Source organism: Corella eumyota, chromosome 1 (assembly GCF_963082875.1).
Source record: "Corella eumyota chromosome 1, kaCorEumy4.1, whole genome shotgun sequence".
Classification (NCBI taxonomy): Eukaryota; Metazoa; Chordata; class Ascidiacea; order Phlebobranchia; family Corellidae; genus Corella; species Corella eumyota.
Genome location: NC_137490.1, coordinates 8,970,634 through 8,989,445, shown reverse-complemented (window position 1 = coordinate 8,989,445; position 18,812 = coordinate 8,970,634). Strand labels below are relative to the sequence as shown.

The window sequence follows — 18,812 nt, the reverse complement described above, 5'->3', positions numbered from 1 at the left end:
GAAAACGTTTGACATTAAACAGATAGATGTCTGTCATTAAAAGATAGTTGTGCATATTAATCTTTAGGCTGACGTACAAGTACTTAATGTTGTGGAACTGATTACTTGCTTGCAACTATTTTCTTAAGTAACACGGAAAATTGCACACTGTGTTTAGTGTTAGTTTTATTGGTGTGGACATCGTGGAGCTAGCCACTGCATATTAAATACTAACGTCGCAATACAAATACTACAAACAAAGTCTGAGCATTTTTTTATATATATTTATCCTTGACGTGGGAAGGTAGAATGCGCGACCTAAACAAAAAATAACAACAAGTATTTTGACCCAATCTTGAGTTACCTGTGGCAGTTTGGGATATTATATAGATTATAATTGTCCAATAATTATGCTGCTGATTGAGTGCTGACTTAGCAGGAGTTTATACCGTTTTTGGCGCCTTACTCAAGAGCGCCACAGCATAATAGAAGTGGGGATTGAACACACGCCATCATGTTGTGTAGCAAGTGTTCTTACCACTACACTATTTTTAATTAACCAAAAACATATACGGCTGTTATTAATTCTTGACGTGGGAATTAAGGTAAGTTTTTTTACATACATAAACAACAAACGTGTACAATGTAGATACATAAACAACAAACGTATACAATCAAGACATACCTTATTCCAGCGGTCGGCAACCACCGGGCCGCGGCCCGGTACCGGTCCATGAGCAGTACGTTACCGGGCCGTATTTTTTTCAGGTTTAATGATTAGAAACAAAAACGTTTTTTTTTTTTATTTGTAAGCTTATTTTGTCGTAGAAACATTTAAAAATGTTTTTTATCGATTTGATGAAGAAATAAATTGCTTTAAACTAATTTGCGTCCCTTGAAACATTATTATTAGCTAAACTAATTGATTACTTTTACCCGAAAATGCCACAAAAATGTTTAAAGGCTGGTCCGCGAAAAAGATTCCAGTTTTAAATCGGTCCGCAGTGCAAAAAAGGTTGCCGACCCCTGCCTTATTCGAAAAAAAAATGCGGTTAGTTTTCTGAGAAAAACCGCCAAATTGTTTTTAATCGGTACATGCCTCACTACAAGCAAGACCATCCGAAATACTATCACACCCGTATTTAAAAATAAAAATACTGCCCACCGAAAGACCAGTTGTAACCTTGCTAGTAGTAGAGTGCACTATATTTAAAACATATCACGTTTTTATTGACAGATAAAACAAAGCTAAAAAGGTCTAAAATATTCAAAATCGTTATAAATAAAAGATACATAAAAGAACACGTCAGTATACGAAGCACTCTATTCAGAACTGCCTGAACAAAGGCAGAAACCAAGTCGACCAACGGTGTCACGTAACTATAATAATTGTCTTGCCCCAAAACGGTACAAAGCTTTACTACGCTGATTACGGTCTACTCCACCACAGGCCGGTATGGCAACCCGCACTGTATATTATCAACAAAGTTACAAAATATTACACATATTTGTATGATAAAAAAATACATTTTCGTATATTACAATGTAAATAAGTTTAGCGACGACCTTAATGTTAGCATTGCGTAATTTTATTTTTTTCCATGTTAAAATACAAAGTAGTTTTCTCATTATCAAAGAGTTAATACAAATAAGCCTATGAGCATACTTTTATCACTGATAAAAATTTTTAATACAATTATTTTTTCTGAACAAATAATAATACATAGAAACCTATAACTCTACTGTTCTCAAAGTTTCTTAATACTTTTACAGTTCCTGAAATTATATAAATATTATTATACACTATAACTTCTCCTCAAACGAGAACGCCTATTAAATGCATCAATTTTATCAATTAAAAGTTTTAAAACTATTTTTATTTAGCGTCGAAATTTCGAGTATAAAATGTTTTACGCAACTCTACTTGGACTTTTTTTGTGGTTTAGCCAGGGGACGCCGAATCTATTGCAAAGAAATTGTTGGAACGGATATAAATGGAAAGGAAATAAAGGGAACGGAAACAAATGGAAACGAAACAAATGGAAACGAAACAAATGGAAACGAAACAAATGGAAACAAAACAAATGGAAACGAAACAAATGGAAACGAAACAAATGGAAAAAAAACAAATGGAACGGATTTTATTAAAGCGAGTTTTAACGAATTCATTTTTAAGGCGAACATTTATAAAGTGGAAACAAATGGAACGGATTTCAAAAGAGCGGATTTTGACGGATTGATTTTTAAGGCGAATTTTTAAAAAGTGGAAACAAATGAAAAGAATTTTTTGAAAGCAAATTTTAAACGAATAATTAATTCAAGCAAATTTTTTAAAAAGTGAAAACAAATGAAACGATTTTAAGAATGTTAATTAAGAAAAAAATAAAAACAAATAAAGCGTTTTTTTGAAAATTGAACATAAATAACCAAAGGAACATCAGTTAAGTTGTTTGACAGACAAGTAGGATAAAAGAATAAGTTTATTATAAAATTAAAAATCCAGCACCTCTTGCAACCAAAGCTGGCGAAAGTTCGGAAACTATTTTCTTCATATTTTCAGCTAACGCAGGTAGTGCCAGTCCGTATTTTATTAAGTTGAACCCCTAAAGCTTTTGTAGACAAATACATTTTAGTATATTTAATTAAATAACATCGGCTAATTTTTGACAAAATTGTTAAACAAGCAATAGATTATAAATTACGTATGTTTAGGACTAGTATGTGCAGTGGGAATACTTACAAATATAAAGTAGGCCATAGACAGTGCCACAGTTTTCAAATCTCTGTTCAAATTAACATTCCTTTTAAGTGCCTTTTATCTGTACTACCTCGACTAGTTTCTGTTATATAAACTACCTGAAAACTTTGGGGTATTTTTTTACCTTGTCCATATTGATGTTTTTATATATTTACAGTATTTTTCATATAGGTATGTAGTTATTTGGCAATTTTTAACGACCAGTAAAGTAAAACCTAGGAAAAACTGTAGAAGAAAATGAACATTTCATTTCATCACTTTGCTGACTAAGCATTGTGTTATTACAAAAAATAATTTAGCCTAATTTTATTTAGCTTGTTGTTGTTGCACTAAGTTAAAAATTAACTACCTTGTTCAAGTATCAGTAAAAAATTAACTTAAAGTGGTGCAAAACAAACAACAACAACAGCACCTTAATTAACTACACGCTCCATTTACTGCAGCATAGATAGACAGAAATAATACACCTAAATTTGCAATTTTTAATCAACATTGCACTTTTAGAATACTTAGTATGCCATGTTAATATTGGAATTAAATTGGCACATTTCCTAAAAACCTAGTTTAACAACAAAATGTTGTTTTCTGACATAAAAACAAAGTGATTAGTCAACTAAGTTTATAGCAAACATTGATCCAATTTTATGCGAAATTGATTTGTATTATCAAATACGTTTCGTTAGAGCAGTTTGTTTGATTAGGTTATTTTTAAAACATTGTGCATAATGATTTTTAATCCAATCAAATATTCTTCAATAGACTATGGCAAAATACAAAAAAATATTTTCATTAGGTTAACGGTTTTGTAACTGTTAAAATTTTGTTGGCAATATTTGAGCAGTACTTTTTAAAAACAAAAAATGCAAAATTTTTGCGGTTTATTTAATTGTTATTGAAGTGTTTAGTAAGAAAATAACAATATATTACAGTATTGTATAAATGCATATTCAAAGTTTATTTTTGAATATGATATTGCGTTGATAAATTCTTATTTTGTTTAATTACAAAAAAAATTTTCTTGTTTAAAATGTATCTAGAAATTGCATATATTAAAATTTAGAACATTTAAGGCTTGATCTCACATTTGCAACTAAAAAAACTTCAATATTTAGCTTTATTAACCAACATTCGAATTTTGTTTTAAAACCAAAAAAAATATAAAGGTAAAGATTTGTAAAGTCATTTATTATTAGTTGGTGATTGTTCATACATTGAATTGGATATTCAGTGTGTCGTTGGGTTAACATTTATAAATTTAGATAACGCTTAAATATATTTTAACGTCGAACTACATGCTTGATATTTTTGCGCTTTTGGCCGATATAGAAAAGTTCCTATGGCAGTGCTAAATTTGTTTCTAACCGACTTTAATAAAATCTTTGTTAGACCTAAAAATCATTAAAACTTCTTGGGTTAAAAGGGAAGTTATATTATTAAGTGTAATATAAATACTTTCTGATACTTTCATAAATAGCCTTATTTTTATTTACCGTTGTATTTTTGATCCATAATTCCTTGCGACCTTAACAGCAAATAAATATATAATCAGCATAACAACAATATACAAAAAAATACTGTAGAGGAAATACATTGGATGTGTATCAATAAAAATACCAAGTATTACCGGAAGTATCATTTCACCACAGGAGCCTCCTATTATAAATATACTTGAAGCTCTGTAAAAATTGTAAAAATAAGGTACCGGTAGCGTGGTGTAGAGGTAAGCACACTTGCTACACCACCATGAGATCGTGAGTTCAATCCCCATTGTTCTCATGCTGTAGCGCCCTTGAGTAAGGTGCTATAAATCAAGGATAATGATATATACGAAAAAGGGTGAGCAATATTGAGAATTTAATATACGCTTAGGCTTTATGTAGTTTAAGAACAGAAATATGTATTTTAAAAATCAAGGCAAATTGTTTAGTTTTTATACTTACCTTCCATTAACTACAATGTATTCATTTGACCAAGCGTAAAGGAACCCATAAATACTAATAAAAAACTAGATTTATTTGATAAATAAAATATGGTTCGAAATTATTTGATTATGTTTAGCATAATTTTTTATAAATAAAAAAAAATATGCATACACCTTAACTATAAGGATATTACATATCTTTGATTTTTAATAAACAAACAAGCATTAAAATATATTATACAAATAAAATTAATTTTTTAACCCAGTTTTATGTTGTTAATATCAGGATATACATTATACTAAATTTTAAATTCCTAAAATAGATTTTTGATTTTTAATAAATAAACAAGCATTTAAATAAAATAAACAACCAAAAATTATTTTTTAAATATGTATTTTAATTACTTATATTATGAAATACATTATACTAAATTTTGAATGCTTAATATCAAACTTTAATTTTTAATAAACAAACAAGAATTTAAATATAATAAACAAACAAAAATTAAATTTTTAATCCATTTTTGACTTAATAATATTATGATATATAACTGACCAAAATTTGAAAAACCCAATAACGATCTTTAAATTTTAATAAATAAACACCTATTAATTAGTAATTAGTGATATTCAAATTATCAAAATAGGAGGATAAACAACATATTAAAATTTTAGAGATTTGTATACACAAAATCAAAAGTTATTCGATTTTAAAATTCGGATTAGTAAGAATAAAAATAACTAGATTTATTTGATAAATAAAATATGGTTCGAAATCATTTAATTATTTTTAAAATTAAACTCTATTAATAAATAAATTTATGCATAAACATTACTTAATTAAGGATCCTAACTAAATTAATAAATCAAATGTTACGTATTTCAAATGTTACGTATTTAACAAACAAAAATTAAATTTTCAATCCATTTTTGAGTTTTTAATACTATAATGTATAACTGGCCAAAATTTAACTACATAATAACGATCCTTAAATTTTAATAAAAAAACACCTATTAATTAGTAATTAGTGATATTTAAATTATCGAAATAAAAGAATTGAAACACAACATGATAATAAACAACATACTAAAATTTCAGAACTGCAAATGTTCTAGGACAAAAGTTATTTTAACTAAAAATTTACGGCTTATAAGACACTGGAAAAGATTAATCTGAATAATATTAATCACAATTATACATACAAAAATAATTCATATTTTAACCGAGTTTTAAGTTGTTAATATCAAGATACACATTAGACTAAATTTTTAAATTCCTAAAATTGATTTTTGATTTTTAATAAATAAACAAGCATTTACATATGATAAATAAACAAAAATATTTTTTAAATATGTTTTTTAACTACTTATATTATAAAATACATTATTTAAAATTTTAAATATTTAATGTCGAACTTTAATTTTAAATAAATAAAGAATAATTTAAATATAATAAACAAACAAAAATTAAATTTTTTATCTATTTTTGAGTTACTGCTGCTATCATGATATACAATAGACCATGATTTAAAAAAGCAATAACAATCTTTAAATTTTAATAAATAAACATCTATTAATAAGTAATTAGTGATAAAAATTAAAATTTTAATTCATTTTTGAGTTACCGATATCATGATATACAAATGACCAAGATTTAAAAAATAAATAACAATCTTTAAATTTTAATAAATAAACACCTATTAATTAGTAATTAGTGATAAAAATTAAAATCTTAATTTATTTTTGAGTTACCAATATCATGATATACAAATGGCCAAGATTTAAAAAATAAATAACAATCTTTAAATTTTAATAAATAAACATCTATTAATCAGTAATTAGTGATAAAAATTAAAATTTTAATTCATTTTTGAGTTACCAATACCATGATATACAAATGGCCAAGATTTAAAAAATAAATAACAATCTTTGAATTTTAATAAACAAACACTTATAAATTAGTTATTAGTAATAAAAATTTTATTTCATTTTTGAGTTACCGATATCATGATATACAAATGGCCAAGATTTAAAAAATAAAAAACAAACTTTACATTTTAATAAATAACACCTATTATTTAGTAATTAGTGATAATAAAATGTTGTAAATAGGAGAATGAAAACACAATCTGATAATAAACAACATACTAAAATTTCAAAACTGTAAATGTTCACAAACAAAAGTTATGTTAACTCAAAATTTACAGCTTATAAGACACTGGAAAAGATTAATAATAATAATACTGACAATAACAATATGTTTCGAAATCTAAGATTTCTAAGATTTCGAAACATATTGTTATTGCCCGTATATGTATTATGGTTCGAAATCTTAGATTTCGAAACATATTGTTATTGTCAGTATTATTATTATTAATCTTTTCCAGTGTCTTATAATTTCGAACCATGATGAGCCAAAAAGTACAACCGTTATCCAGAATACAGCTGTATAATCGGTGTAATAAGGAAAAAAAGCAAAACAGTTGAAGAAATCAAAACAACCGACAGATTCAATGTTAGATTTACTAAAAAACATATTTAGTTAAACCAAACGCTTCTTTAATTTTTTTCATTTAAGACTGATTCAAACATTTTTTAGACCAGCACAATACCTGTTGTAGAAAACTTTTTTGCCATAAAAATGGCCAAAAATTGTCCAACAGTTACCCCAACTAGATAGACTGTGTTAAGACCAGAGGCTTGGTTTTTTATATACCCAGCTCCAGGAATATCACTTACAGCGAAGGTGTATAAAAATGTTGTCAAAGTTAGGTGTATTCCGATAAAGAGAAAAGATAAAACGAACATGAACGCCAGTATTTTATATCTAAAATCAAACAGTAAATGTAACATGGTTTAATTTTCAATACGTTCTCATTAAAGAATATATCAACAACTTTACCAATTTAATAATCATTTAATTAGTTGATACGTTATAACACTACCTAAAGCACTGATTAGTTTCTTCTTTTGTTTTTTCCTTGGCAATACTCGAAGTTGATTTAAAAAATAATTTAAGGAATAAGAAAAACAACGATATAAAAAACCCAACCCCAGCAATAATGATGTATATTAATAAACCGTAAAACTTGCAACGCAATCTTAGCTTTCTTGCCCCAAAGTTTTATACAAAAAACGTTTGAAACTAAAAATTAAACATAAAAGTTAAACTGTGCTTCTGTAAAAGTTGCTTTAATCAAAGTTAAGCCTGTTTTAATTATAAACATTTTCTACCCACCAGTTAGATATCCACCTAACCCCAGTGAACTGATGAAAGTGAAAACAAGAAAAACTACAAAGTTTTGAAAAATTGAAACAAAAAATAAACCGAATGAAATTACTGCCATGGAGAGTAATATAGACAATTCAATATACATATGTCTAAAAGTAAAAGCGGTCTGTTTTGTTTGTTATATGTTTATCTTGTAAACTTTTTTGTTATAAGGTTAATTTATATCTTTTGTAAAATAAAATCAGTTCTATCCTTTTTTGTTACTAGCATAAAAATGTGTTTTAAAATTGCGTTACAAAAAATACCGGCAGCGTGATGTAGTAGTAGGAACACTTGCTACAACACATGGAGTCGTGGGTTTAATCCCAACTGCTCTCATGCTGTAGCGCCCTCGAATAAGGCGCTATAAACGGTATAAACTCCTTCTGAGCCAACTCCTAATTACTTAATTAGTAGCATAACTATATCGGGTAATTGTTATCTATAATACTCCAAACTGCCACAGGCAACTTGGGGCTGGGTCGGAGTAACTTATGTTACTCTATGTTTAGGTAGCGCATTTGACCTTTTTACATCGAAGATAAAGATATATGCAAAAAAATAAAATAAAACTTATGTAGATTGGCTTACCCTTCTGTTAGTTCAATAATAAGAGATCCCGATAAAAAACCAGCTTCCCTTGCAATTAAAGCAGTCGAAAGTTCTGAAACAGTTTTCTTCATATTTTCAGCTAAAGTAGGCAGGGCCAATCCATATATTATAAGGTCAAAACCCTAGAAAAAAGTTATTCAATTTTTAATACATGTAAAAGTAAAAGTTTTAAAAACTGTTATATTATGCTAACGATACTTACTTATATGAATTGAGCCAAACTTAGTGCAAAAAACTTTAAATTCTGATTAATTAAACTGACATTCTTACACTTGAATTCTGTACTATAAACAAACTAGATCGAGTTGAAAATATCTGTAACTCATCTTGACCAATATTTTTTAAATTTTCGTTACTTAAATTTGCCATTTTTTTGTATTGACAAAAATGCTTAAACACAAACGATTTGTTGACTTGTTAGATTTGATTGCTATAAGTTTATTGCCCAACATGTTGTTTTACATAACATGTTTTGACAAATTAGGTTAATTTTTAGTAAAAATACTGCAAAATAATTATATAGTAATATAACACTGCGGTAAACCCAGAAGTTTACTTAAATTCATATTATTATATTGGAAAAACCAAAATAAAAATATCGTACACATCGACCTATTTACACAGTTTATTTTACATATTTGTTACCTCGAACCTTAACGATAAGCAAATAATGGTAAACCTAAGTGTGCACAACCTGCGGTTTTTGCAACCGTTATTAGGTAATGTTTAGTAGTTTGGCCTACATTTTTTAAATCGTATTTTTAAGTTTAAACTACAACTTTTCAATGTATTTTTAGTCCTTCATGTTATATTTTATAATGATCATAAATTTCATAAAAATAATTTATTACAGTACTATAATTGGGGACGCCGAATCTATTGGAAAACATTTGTTGAAACGGATATAAATGGAAAGGAAATAAATTGAACGGAAACAAATGGAAATGAAACAAATGGAAACAAAACAAATGAAAAAGAAACAAATGGAACGGAAACAGTTGGAACGGATTTTATAAAATCAGGTTTTGACGGATTAATTTTTAAGCTGGACTTTTAAAAAGTGAAAACAAATAAAAAGAATTTTATGAAAGCAAATTTTAAACGAATAGTTCATTTAAAGCGGATTTTTTAAAAAGTGAAAACAAATGAGATATTTTTAAGAAAGTTAATTAAATAAAGAATGAAAACAAATGAAGCGAATTTAAATTGAACATAAAGAACCAAAAGAATTTGATTTAAGTTGTTTGACAGACAAGTAGGATAATAGAATAAGTGTTTTATTATAAAATTAGGGTAAGTAGGGTATAATTTAAAGTAATAAAAATTATAGCTTAAATTATATTTGTTTTGGTTAATTGGGATCCGTTCCATCAGCTTTTTACCTTTTGCTTCCCTTTTTTTCCGTTAAACTACTATTCGTCGAAAAAATTCGCTTAATTAAAATCCGTTTCATTTGTTTTCGGTTCGTTAGTTTTTTCCATTTGTTTCCGTTAATTTTTTTTCCGCCAAAAAGTTATCCGTCAAAGAAATCCGCTTCATTAAAATCCGTTCCATTTGTTTCCGTTCCAATTGTTTTCGTTTCAACTATTTTCGTTCTATTTGTATCGGTTCCATTTGTTTCCTTTTCATTTAATTCGGTTCCATTTGTCTCCGATCCATTTGTTTCGGTTCCACTTGTTTCCTTTCCATTTGTTCCCTTTCCATCTGTTTCTTTCCAACAGTTTCTAGCGCCCCTTTAGCAAATGGGTTGACTCAAACGGAGCAAGACCAATTCGTATCACGAACATTTATACAGGTACGTTTTAATAAACTCGTCACTGTAAAATATTTTGGGCCAGAAAAAAAAATAAATAAAAAGAGGCGCCCAGCCAGAAAATCTGATATTGGAAGTAATAGAATTCCAGATCACCCAACTGGTATTAATGCGTAATATTGTATGCTTATTTAAATATACTGATAAAAAAAATTTGATAAAATCAACAAAAACAGACGAGCAATCAAATTACAGCGTTTAAATGTTTGTTATACTTGAAACTACTAATTTTAGGCGGTTTCGGTAAAAGCCAAGAATTTTCAAACTTGATCAAACAAAAAAAACAACATATAGAACATTCCAAATAGACTTTTGCTGAAACACCCGGTGCTTGCCAATAGGTTCAATCGTTATGGCAATAAATGAAGTTGCTATTTATAAGTCTTTTAGCATTGGGTGCTGTGATGCTAACAAGCGGTTTTTAATTTTTACCTAGTTTTAAAATCGTTGATTGTGTTCTATTAAGTGTGCAGATGGCCATGTTTTAACTGATATTATTTTAAATATTGCTACTCTATATTGAAAGGGAAGACTGAAAAAATCATCACCGGACAACACTTACCATTACCATACTTCTCCTAGATGTTCATACAAAAACGTTTGCAACGTTACTTTCGGTATTTTAGGTAAATAGAAGTTTTTATGGTAAAAAAGACGCAATGTAACATTTAATCCTAGTTAAAATGTAATGACTAATAACTAACTAAGGTGTTGTTGTGACGTTTTTTTATCTATGGCCCTGTTGACGAAAACGGAAACAAACTGTTTACCACAGATTTAGACGAGTCTCACGAGAAACTCGGGCCAGATAATACTTCCAGGTTTATTAATAAAAATATCAAGTTTGTGTTCCAAGCTTTGGTGTTACATATTCTGGTTATAGCGTATTTAGATATTGCTAGTTATCAATGATTACACGCCCCACCAAAAAAACCCAAAATTTTTCTCCGGGTATCACGTAACATCAGATTACCCATATCTTATGTCCTGCTATAAAGGAAATCTTCTACTAAATACTAAAGGATTAGATCGACCTTATAATTGTCCCTATTTTTTTAACCTTTAATGCTCGCAAAAACTTTTAAAGTATGGTGGGTGAATATCGCCGTAAAACATTAAAAAAAGATTTTTTACGTTTTGTGGAGATAATTGTTTTCTTAGCATGGTAAGATCAAAAATGTAAAAAACAAGCTAATTTTATTTAGTTCGGTATCCGGTTACTTGAAAACATAAAAACAGTACGTTTAATATAATTAATTTTGTTAATAATTAAGCACACATTAAGCACACAAACCTTTTTTTTACAACACAGGATGCAAATACGCCATCCCTCAGAAGGCGGTTTTGAATGTTGCACCCAAGCATCTGTGACTACGGATTTAATACCGAGACGCTTGTACCCACTGCATAATGTAACGTTCTTCGTCTCTGCGGCTTATTTGTAACTATAACCTTGCACAAAGTTTAGGGTATAATATTTATTTACAAGCGAAAATGCACAACACAATAACTTAACACAATCGTTCAGCAGGTTGTTATGCCACTCCACATAAAAACAGAATTCGAAAAAAACTCGAAAACATGCCGCTAGTGACGCCTTTATCAGCGGGTTCACTCTTATCATTAATTTAAAGGCAAAGTAAATGGCGCCAAATAATTGAAGACAAACTAAGTGATAACGCTATTTGTTACAATAATCAGTTAATAGTAGGGTCTATGTTGTGTTGTTGTTTCTTTATTAATCGAGTGTAGCATAGAAATTGGCAATGTACGTCATTTATTTTACACTTTTGTTTTAAAATTCAAGGCCATTTGTAGTTCACGGTACTGTTGTGGTTTACTTTATTTTTAAATATATTTGAGGAAATATCTAAACATTTTTTGCCGGCTCTGTGCATAAATTTTAAACCAACGCTGTGAGTAGTATAAACCTATAGTAACTCACTGAAGCGTTTCGACGAATATTAAAAAAAGCAAAAATTGTTGAAAAAAAATAATGACTAAGCAAATTCTGTTTGTTTTACTATCTGACTATACACATACTAATTATAACACAGACAAGACAACTTGTTATGATTGGTTTAAAAGTAAATAATGAATTAAAATTAGTGGACAGGCTAGCATCAATTGTGTAGCGATTTAACGTTTTTGTTTTGGAATAAAAACAACATTGTAAGATTGTTACCGTGTTCAGGTGTTGTATGTCAGTATGTCAGTCAGTATGTCGAAACAATTGAAGCTGCAAACAGGTGACAGGCAAACGACGATCTCAAACAGTCAATTTTGCGATCTTATGTCAAGGCAGTCGGTAAAAAATACAACACTGTTTGTAACTAAGAATAAATAATATATCAAAAGATTAATAAAAGTCCTCTAGATGTTAGCGTATGTCAGTATGTAGGTAGTTAGTAGTAGGGTTTTGTTAAATGTCCTACCCTAATCTGCTAATCCTATCCCGTTTTGTCAAAATTAAGTTTTTATTGCGGTATGTCTGTATGATCTCACACAAAACTAAATAGTCTAAAAGTGGTTTGCTTTAACCCAGAGCAGCTTTGTTTTAGGAGGCTTTGCTGGCAAGCAGACTCATTTTTTACTGACAATTTTTCTTAATTAAGTTAGTCTTTTAGTTAATAGTTTTCTGTGATATTTGAGTTTGAGCTTTCAAAAAAATGGGCTTATTAGATTTCAATGGTCAGCCTTTAGATTGGCACCAAATTGTACCCCATGTGGATTACATCAAAGAACATGGAATAATTCAATTTCTTAACAACTATGAAAGGTTAATGAAGCGACCTGGAGACATTCTTAAATGGGGTGATGAGGTAAATTATGAGTAAATTCAAATTCTCGTTTAAAACAAGCTCAAAAATGCCATTTGATTTTAAATTTCAACAAATGGCCAGTTTGACAAATTTATTTAATTTAATTTTGATTTTGCCACAAGGAATGAAAATGACTTATATATATAATCTCATTTTTATAAAATTAAATATTGCAAATGTTAAAGAATGTCTAAAAATTAAAAAAAAATATTTTTTCTGGACATGTTCTAGGTGGAATACATGATAGTAAAGTTTGATCACAAAAACAAAAAAGTTCAGTTGTCCTTACGAGGTGGTGAAATTTTAGAGAAGCTACAGGAAAAAGAAAATAATCAGATTCCAAAGTAAGCATTGTAAATTATTAAAATGTTTGTGTTGATAAACAACCAAAAAATTAAAAATAACTTAATTCTTTCTATTTTTAACTTTAAAATGTATATATATACATCAAACTTATTACTGGATGGAAAATTTGTTTTATGGTTTAGTATTGACATGATTTATTTTAACCTTGTTCAGTCTAACCTCATTGTGGAGGCCAGAGTATGCCAGGTACATGGTAGAAGGAACTCCTGGTATACCTTATCTTGGATACATGGCACAATTCAATGTTGTTGAAGCAAACATGAAAATGAGGTAGCTTATGTTACCTTCCATACTTTTTTTTTGATTTTTTATTATTTTGAATACTGTTTAATTGCTAATTACTCAAAACTTACATTTTATATGCCATATTGTAATTTAAAGTTGTTAAAGGACTGTTAAGTAATATAAGACTATTTAGTTTTTTTGCTTGAAAAATTTTTTTTTTTAATTTTACTAGCCTTTAAAATTTAAAATAGCAACTGTTATACTTTTTTTGGATAATATTGCTTTAAATAAACAGTCAAAAATTACTTTGACGGTAATAAACACGATACTGTAAGTGTCAAAATACAAATTTAAATTGGTGTGGCCTACTGTATTTATTAATTTATTTAAAATTTAAAATTAAATTTGCAGAAGAAAAGAAATCCAGGGAGAGCTATTTCCAGATGAACAAGTAATGAGTTTAACTACTTTTCCAAGGCAAGTGTTTCTTGGTTGAATGAGTAAAAATTTTTTTTTTTTGAAACTATTAGTATTAAATTTACAAATATTAATAGTAACAAATGTGACACAATCTGTTTTATAGTTTTACAGCATAATAAATAATAACTCACTGCTATAAAATTGTGTATTAACTTTAGACTTGGATGTTTAAATTTTACCCACCCCTCAAAAAAGATAAGTTCTGCTGATGACAACCCAGTTTCAAGGTCCCTTTTTTTCCCTGACGAGGCTATTTCTGCTCACCCTCGCTTTCCGTAATTTTATTGTTTGTTTTCAATTAAAAAAATATATTGCATTTATCAAATATTTACTTCACTGTACTGTTAAATGTAAAGAGACTTGTTGTATGTTGTATAGGTTTATAACAAGCAATATTCGAAAAAGAAAGGGAGAAAAGGTTGCAATTAACATTCCAAGTAATTATACATAATACTCAGAATACACTTAAATTGTATTTATTTTTATTTATTTACAAAAAGTCTTGTAACCGATTTACTTTGTACACGTTTTTAAGGCAACCACTAAAATGTTCATTACAACATTTCAAATTAGTTTTTAAAGACATCAATACTTCTTCCCCCTTTACGGAAAAATTTGACGACGAAGAGGCCAACTTAGCTGCTAAACCAGATCACGTTTACATGGATTGTATGGGATTTGGAATGGGAAGTTGTTGTTTACAATTAACTTTTCAAGCTTGTAACATTGAAGAAGCCAAACTGTTGTATGATCAGCTTGCACCTGTGTGCCCGATAATGGTAAAGAATTTCAATTTTTACTGCAACTTTGCCTATATACGAAAAACTTTTAGTTTTTTGGTGTAATTTAAAATAAAGTGGGTAGGTCTTATATATTACTACATGTTATTTTTTTAGAGTCCCATTAAAAGCACAAATAAATTTTTCGAATAATTTATTCAAGATTACATTTTCAGTTAGCACTGACTGCTTCAGCACCTGTGTGTAGAGGATACTTAACAGATATTGATACAAGATGGCAAGTTATTGCTGGCAGTGTAGACGATAGAACAAAAGAAGAGAGAGGATTGGAACCACTGAAACATAACAAGTAACCAAATTTATTGCTAGTATTATGTCTATGGTCCTTTTTAATATTTTTTTTGCATTACTGAAGTATTTAATATTTTAAGTTAAAAAAAATGTAAAACGATATCAGCAGAAATGGATAAGTAAAAAATTATTGTTTCTGTAGAATGAAAATTCGCAAATCACGCTATGATTCAATTGACTCTTATCTCTCTTCTCATTCTAAAATATTTAATGACATTGATGTTGAAATAAATAAAAAAGCAAAAAGCAAATTATTAGATGCAGGTAGGAAGTTTTAATTTTGTATAGGCTATTATATATTCATTTTATTTAATAAATTAAAAAAAAAAGTTTCCAAATTTTAAAAATATTTAGAAACGAACTAGTCATATTGTAAAGCTGTCTCAATTTTTGTTTTAGGAATTGATGAACTTTTAGCAGAACATATTGCACATTTATGGATAAGGGATCCAGTGGTTGTTTTCTCTGAAAAAATTGTACTTGATGATCAAAAAGTAGCTGACCATTTTGAGGTAAAAAATTTCAATAAAACGCCCTCAAGTATATATCATTAATAATGTTGTATCATATAATCAGCAAAATACAATTATTTTTAAGCAATTATTTAAGAAAATTTTATTTATAGAACATTCAATCAACAAACTGGCAGTCTATGCGGTTTAAACCTCCTCCTCCTGGTTCCTCGATTGGATGGAGGGTTGAATTTCGAGTCTGTGAAGCTCAAATAACGGATTTTGAGAATGCAGCTTTTGTAATTTTTATCTTGCTGCTCACAAGAGTGATTTTGACATACAAGCTTGATTTTTTGATGCCTCTTTCTTGTGTGGGTTAATATTTTTGTTTTTTAATGTAATATTTTGTAAAATATTTGCCAGATTTAATTTTAAAAAAAAATTATGATTTTGCTTTTATTTTGTATGATTATGACTTTAATGTCATTTTTTTTGCAGAATGTGAAAATTAAGATTACCTGTTGTTAGTAATATTCAAATTACAGTTTGCAAGCAACATAAAAAAACCTGATTTATTATAAACTTCTTTGAAAACTCAGTTTTCAAGTTTTTTGAAAGAAATTTTTGAATCCAAGTTTGTTTATTTTATCAGGTTGACACCAACATGCAAAATTCCCAAAAAAGGAATGCTGTTCTTGAAGAAATGTTTTACTTTCGTCGAAACATAATTACAAGTGGTACCCCGTCCTGTTGCACCCAATTCTGTTCCTCATCGGGGTGTTCTAATACCCCTGAATCTCCCCAAAATGAGAATGCTGATGCAACTTGCAATGGGGGTATCACAAATTTTTTAATTTATGCATTTGTTTTTGTTTTATTAAAGTATAACTGATTGATGTCTTTACTTCTAGAACAGTGTTTGTTTTCTTTATATCAATTTTTTTATATTTTAATTTTAGAAAATCAAACAATAGATGATAGTCAAGAAGCGAATGCAGCTACCTGCCAAAAACTATCCATCGACACAATAATCAATGGAAAGGTAATTTGTTCAGTTTATTTATTGTTTTAACAGAAAAAATATATATTTCTGATAATTTGCATTAGGGATTGTACAAAAAATTTGTTAACTTTAATTCTGTAATATAAAACATATTTAGGGTTAAAAATTTTTATTTTAGGAAGAAGTATTTCCTGGTTTTATTCCCCTTATTCGTCAATATCTAGACAGTGTTGAAGTTGGGGTGCAAGCTAGATGTAGCATAAGTGAATACTTAAATCTTATTAGCAAGCGGGCTTCAGGTAATTTAACACAAATTCATATATATGGCCTTTTTATATGTGAATTTGAGCTTATCCAACTGTTGTGTAGTGAACTGTTAACCATTTTTTTTAAGTTATAGTATAACTTTTTCAATAGTTTTACTTCTTATCTTAACACAAGTATTAGGTTGTAGTCCAAATAAAATCCCAGCTATTTCCTAAATGTTATGACTGCTAAAAACGTGATTCGGTTAACTATTACGTGGTTTATAATCTTGCTTTGCCTGTAGGCGTCACTTACGAAGCTATAAACATACGATTGCAAACATCCAGAATAGTTATTTTAGTCGTGACAAGGCAATAAATCAAATGAATCATAATTTGACATTTTTGATCAACATTTATGCCGGAAAGAATATGACTCAGCGTTTTTTACCTAGTCACGTTAAATGATTCAGCGAATTTATTTACAAAAAATTTCAAAAATGCAAAGTATTAAAGTTAATTTTTTTAGTACTAATATAACCTAATAACAACGACGTAACATTTCCGATTTAAACATTTGTTTAAAACATCGTTAATAAGTCACGTGTTTTTATCGCAGGTGAATATATGACTGCCGCGCAGTGGATGCGCCATTTTATCCGCTCTCATCCGGACTACAAACAGGACTCCGTTGTTTCCGACGAAATCGCGTACGACCTGCTAGTCCGCTGCGACAAGATCGAGAAGGGGGAAGTCCCTTGCGACCAGCTTTTTGGAGAAACAAAGCACAAGAGCGAATACATTCTCGCTAACAACGTGGAAAAGTCGGACGACGCAAATTCGACCTGACGTCACAAAATGACGACATGGGCACCGGTTTTAAAACTCGTTTTTTTTCTACTTTTGTTTAATTTTAATTAACGCCTATACTAATTATTGTACCATAGCCTTGTTAGTCATACATGTATCATTCTTATTTTAATTTTTTAATTAATTATGCTCTTACTTTTAGTACTAATCTTATTTTTTAAGTAAATGTTAATTTTCTTTCTTTTAGCTTTAGGAATAATGTTAAAGGATGCACTATTTGATTGTAGCTTTTAATTTTTAGCGCAAAAAACGACTTATATAATATGCATTAGCTGAAATACCGAAAAAGTGGTAGGGTTATAAATTGTTGTCATTGGTTTTAAAATGTTCGTATTCCAATTTTTTAAAATCGTATTCGATGTTACTTTATATTTAAACGATTTAAAATGGTGAACAATATTTTCTGTGATACCGAATATTCAACTCTTAAATACACAACATATTACTGGCTTAATAAAACTGAATGACCGGCTGCCTTTTAATATATTTATTAAGTACACGTATTTAAATATAAGAACGTTTAACACTATTAATTTAATAAATAAAGGGAAATTTATGAAGCCGTCAAGGTTGTTAGATTTTTTACAACATAATGTATGTAATTAGTCAAATTGGGCCATTTTGAATATTGGAATTAGGACCTATATCTTTATTCCATAAACTAAAAGGGGGCTAGTATAATCAATGTACAATGTTTTTGGCGATAACCGAACCTTAAGTGTAGTAAGATAAAAGTTAATTTTTAAAAGGAAACAATCAAAACTTCGTAATTATGAAAATACAGGACGGCGTTTTTGTAGAAAAAGGATGACATTTTTCAAGTCAAGCTTTTTTTGTAACCTAACTCCTACTGCATATGTATAACTTTTTTAGTTTTTTCAAAGATTATACCTCATTCAAATAT

General features: G+C 28.7%; 1 protein-coding gene across 1 annotated transcript; it reads left to right on the top strand.

Annotated features, from left to right (window-relative positions):
- Window positions 1-12,419: 12,419 nt before the first annotated feature.
- Window positions 12,420-18,464, top strand: LOC145763936 (glutamate--cysteine ligase catalytic subunit-like). The gene is made up of 15 exons (XM_082575494.1): window positions 12,420-13,176; window positions 13,408-13,520; window positions 13,696-13,812; window positions 14,179-14,244; window positions 14,406-14,522; window positions 14,626-14,684; window positions 14,821-15,026; window positions 15,203-15,336; window positions 15,481-15,602; window positions 15,738-15,850; window positions 15,964-16,161; window positions 16,443-16,626; window positions 16,750-16,832; window positions 16,972-17,092; window positions 17,658-18,464. Exons 1-15 carry the CDS (start codon window positions 13,024-13,026, stop codon window positions 17,885-17,887), a joined length of 2,016 nt encoding a protein of 671 aa, XP_082431620.1. The 5' UTR covers window positions 12,420-13,023; the 3' UTR covers window positions 17,888-18,464.
- Window positions 18,465-18,812: the final 348 nt, after the last annotated feature.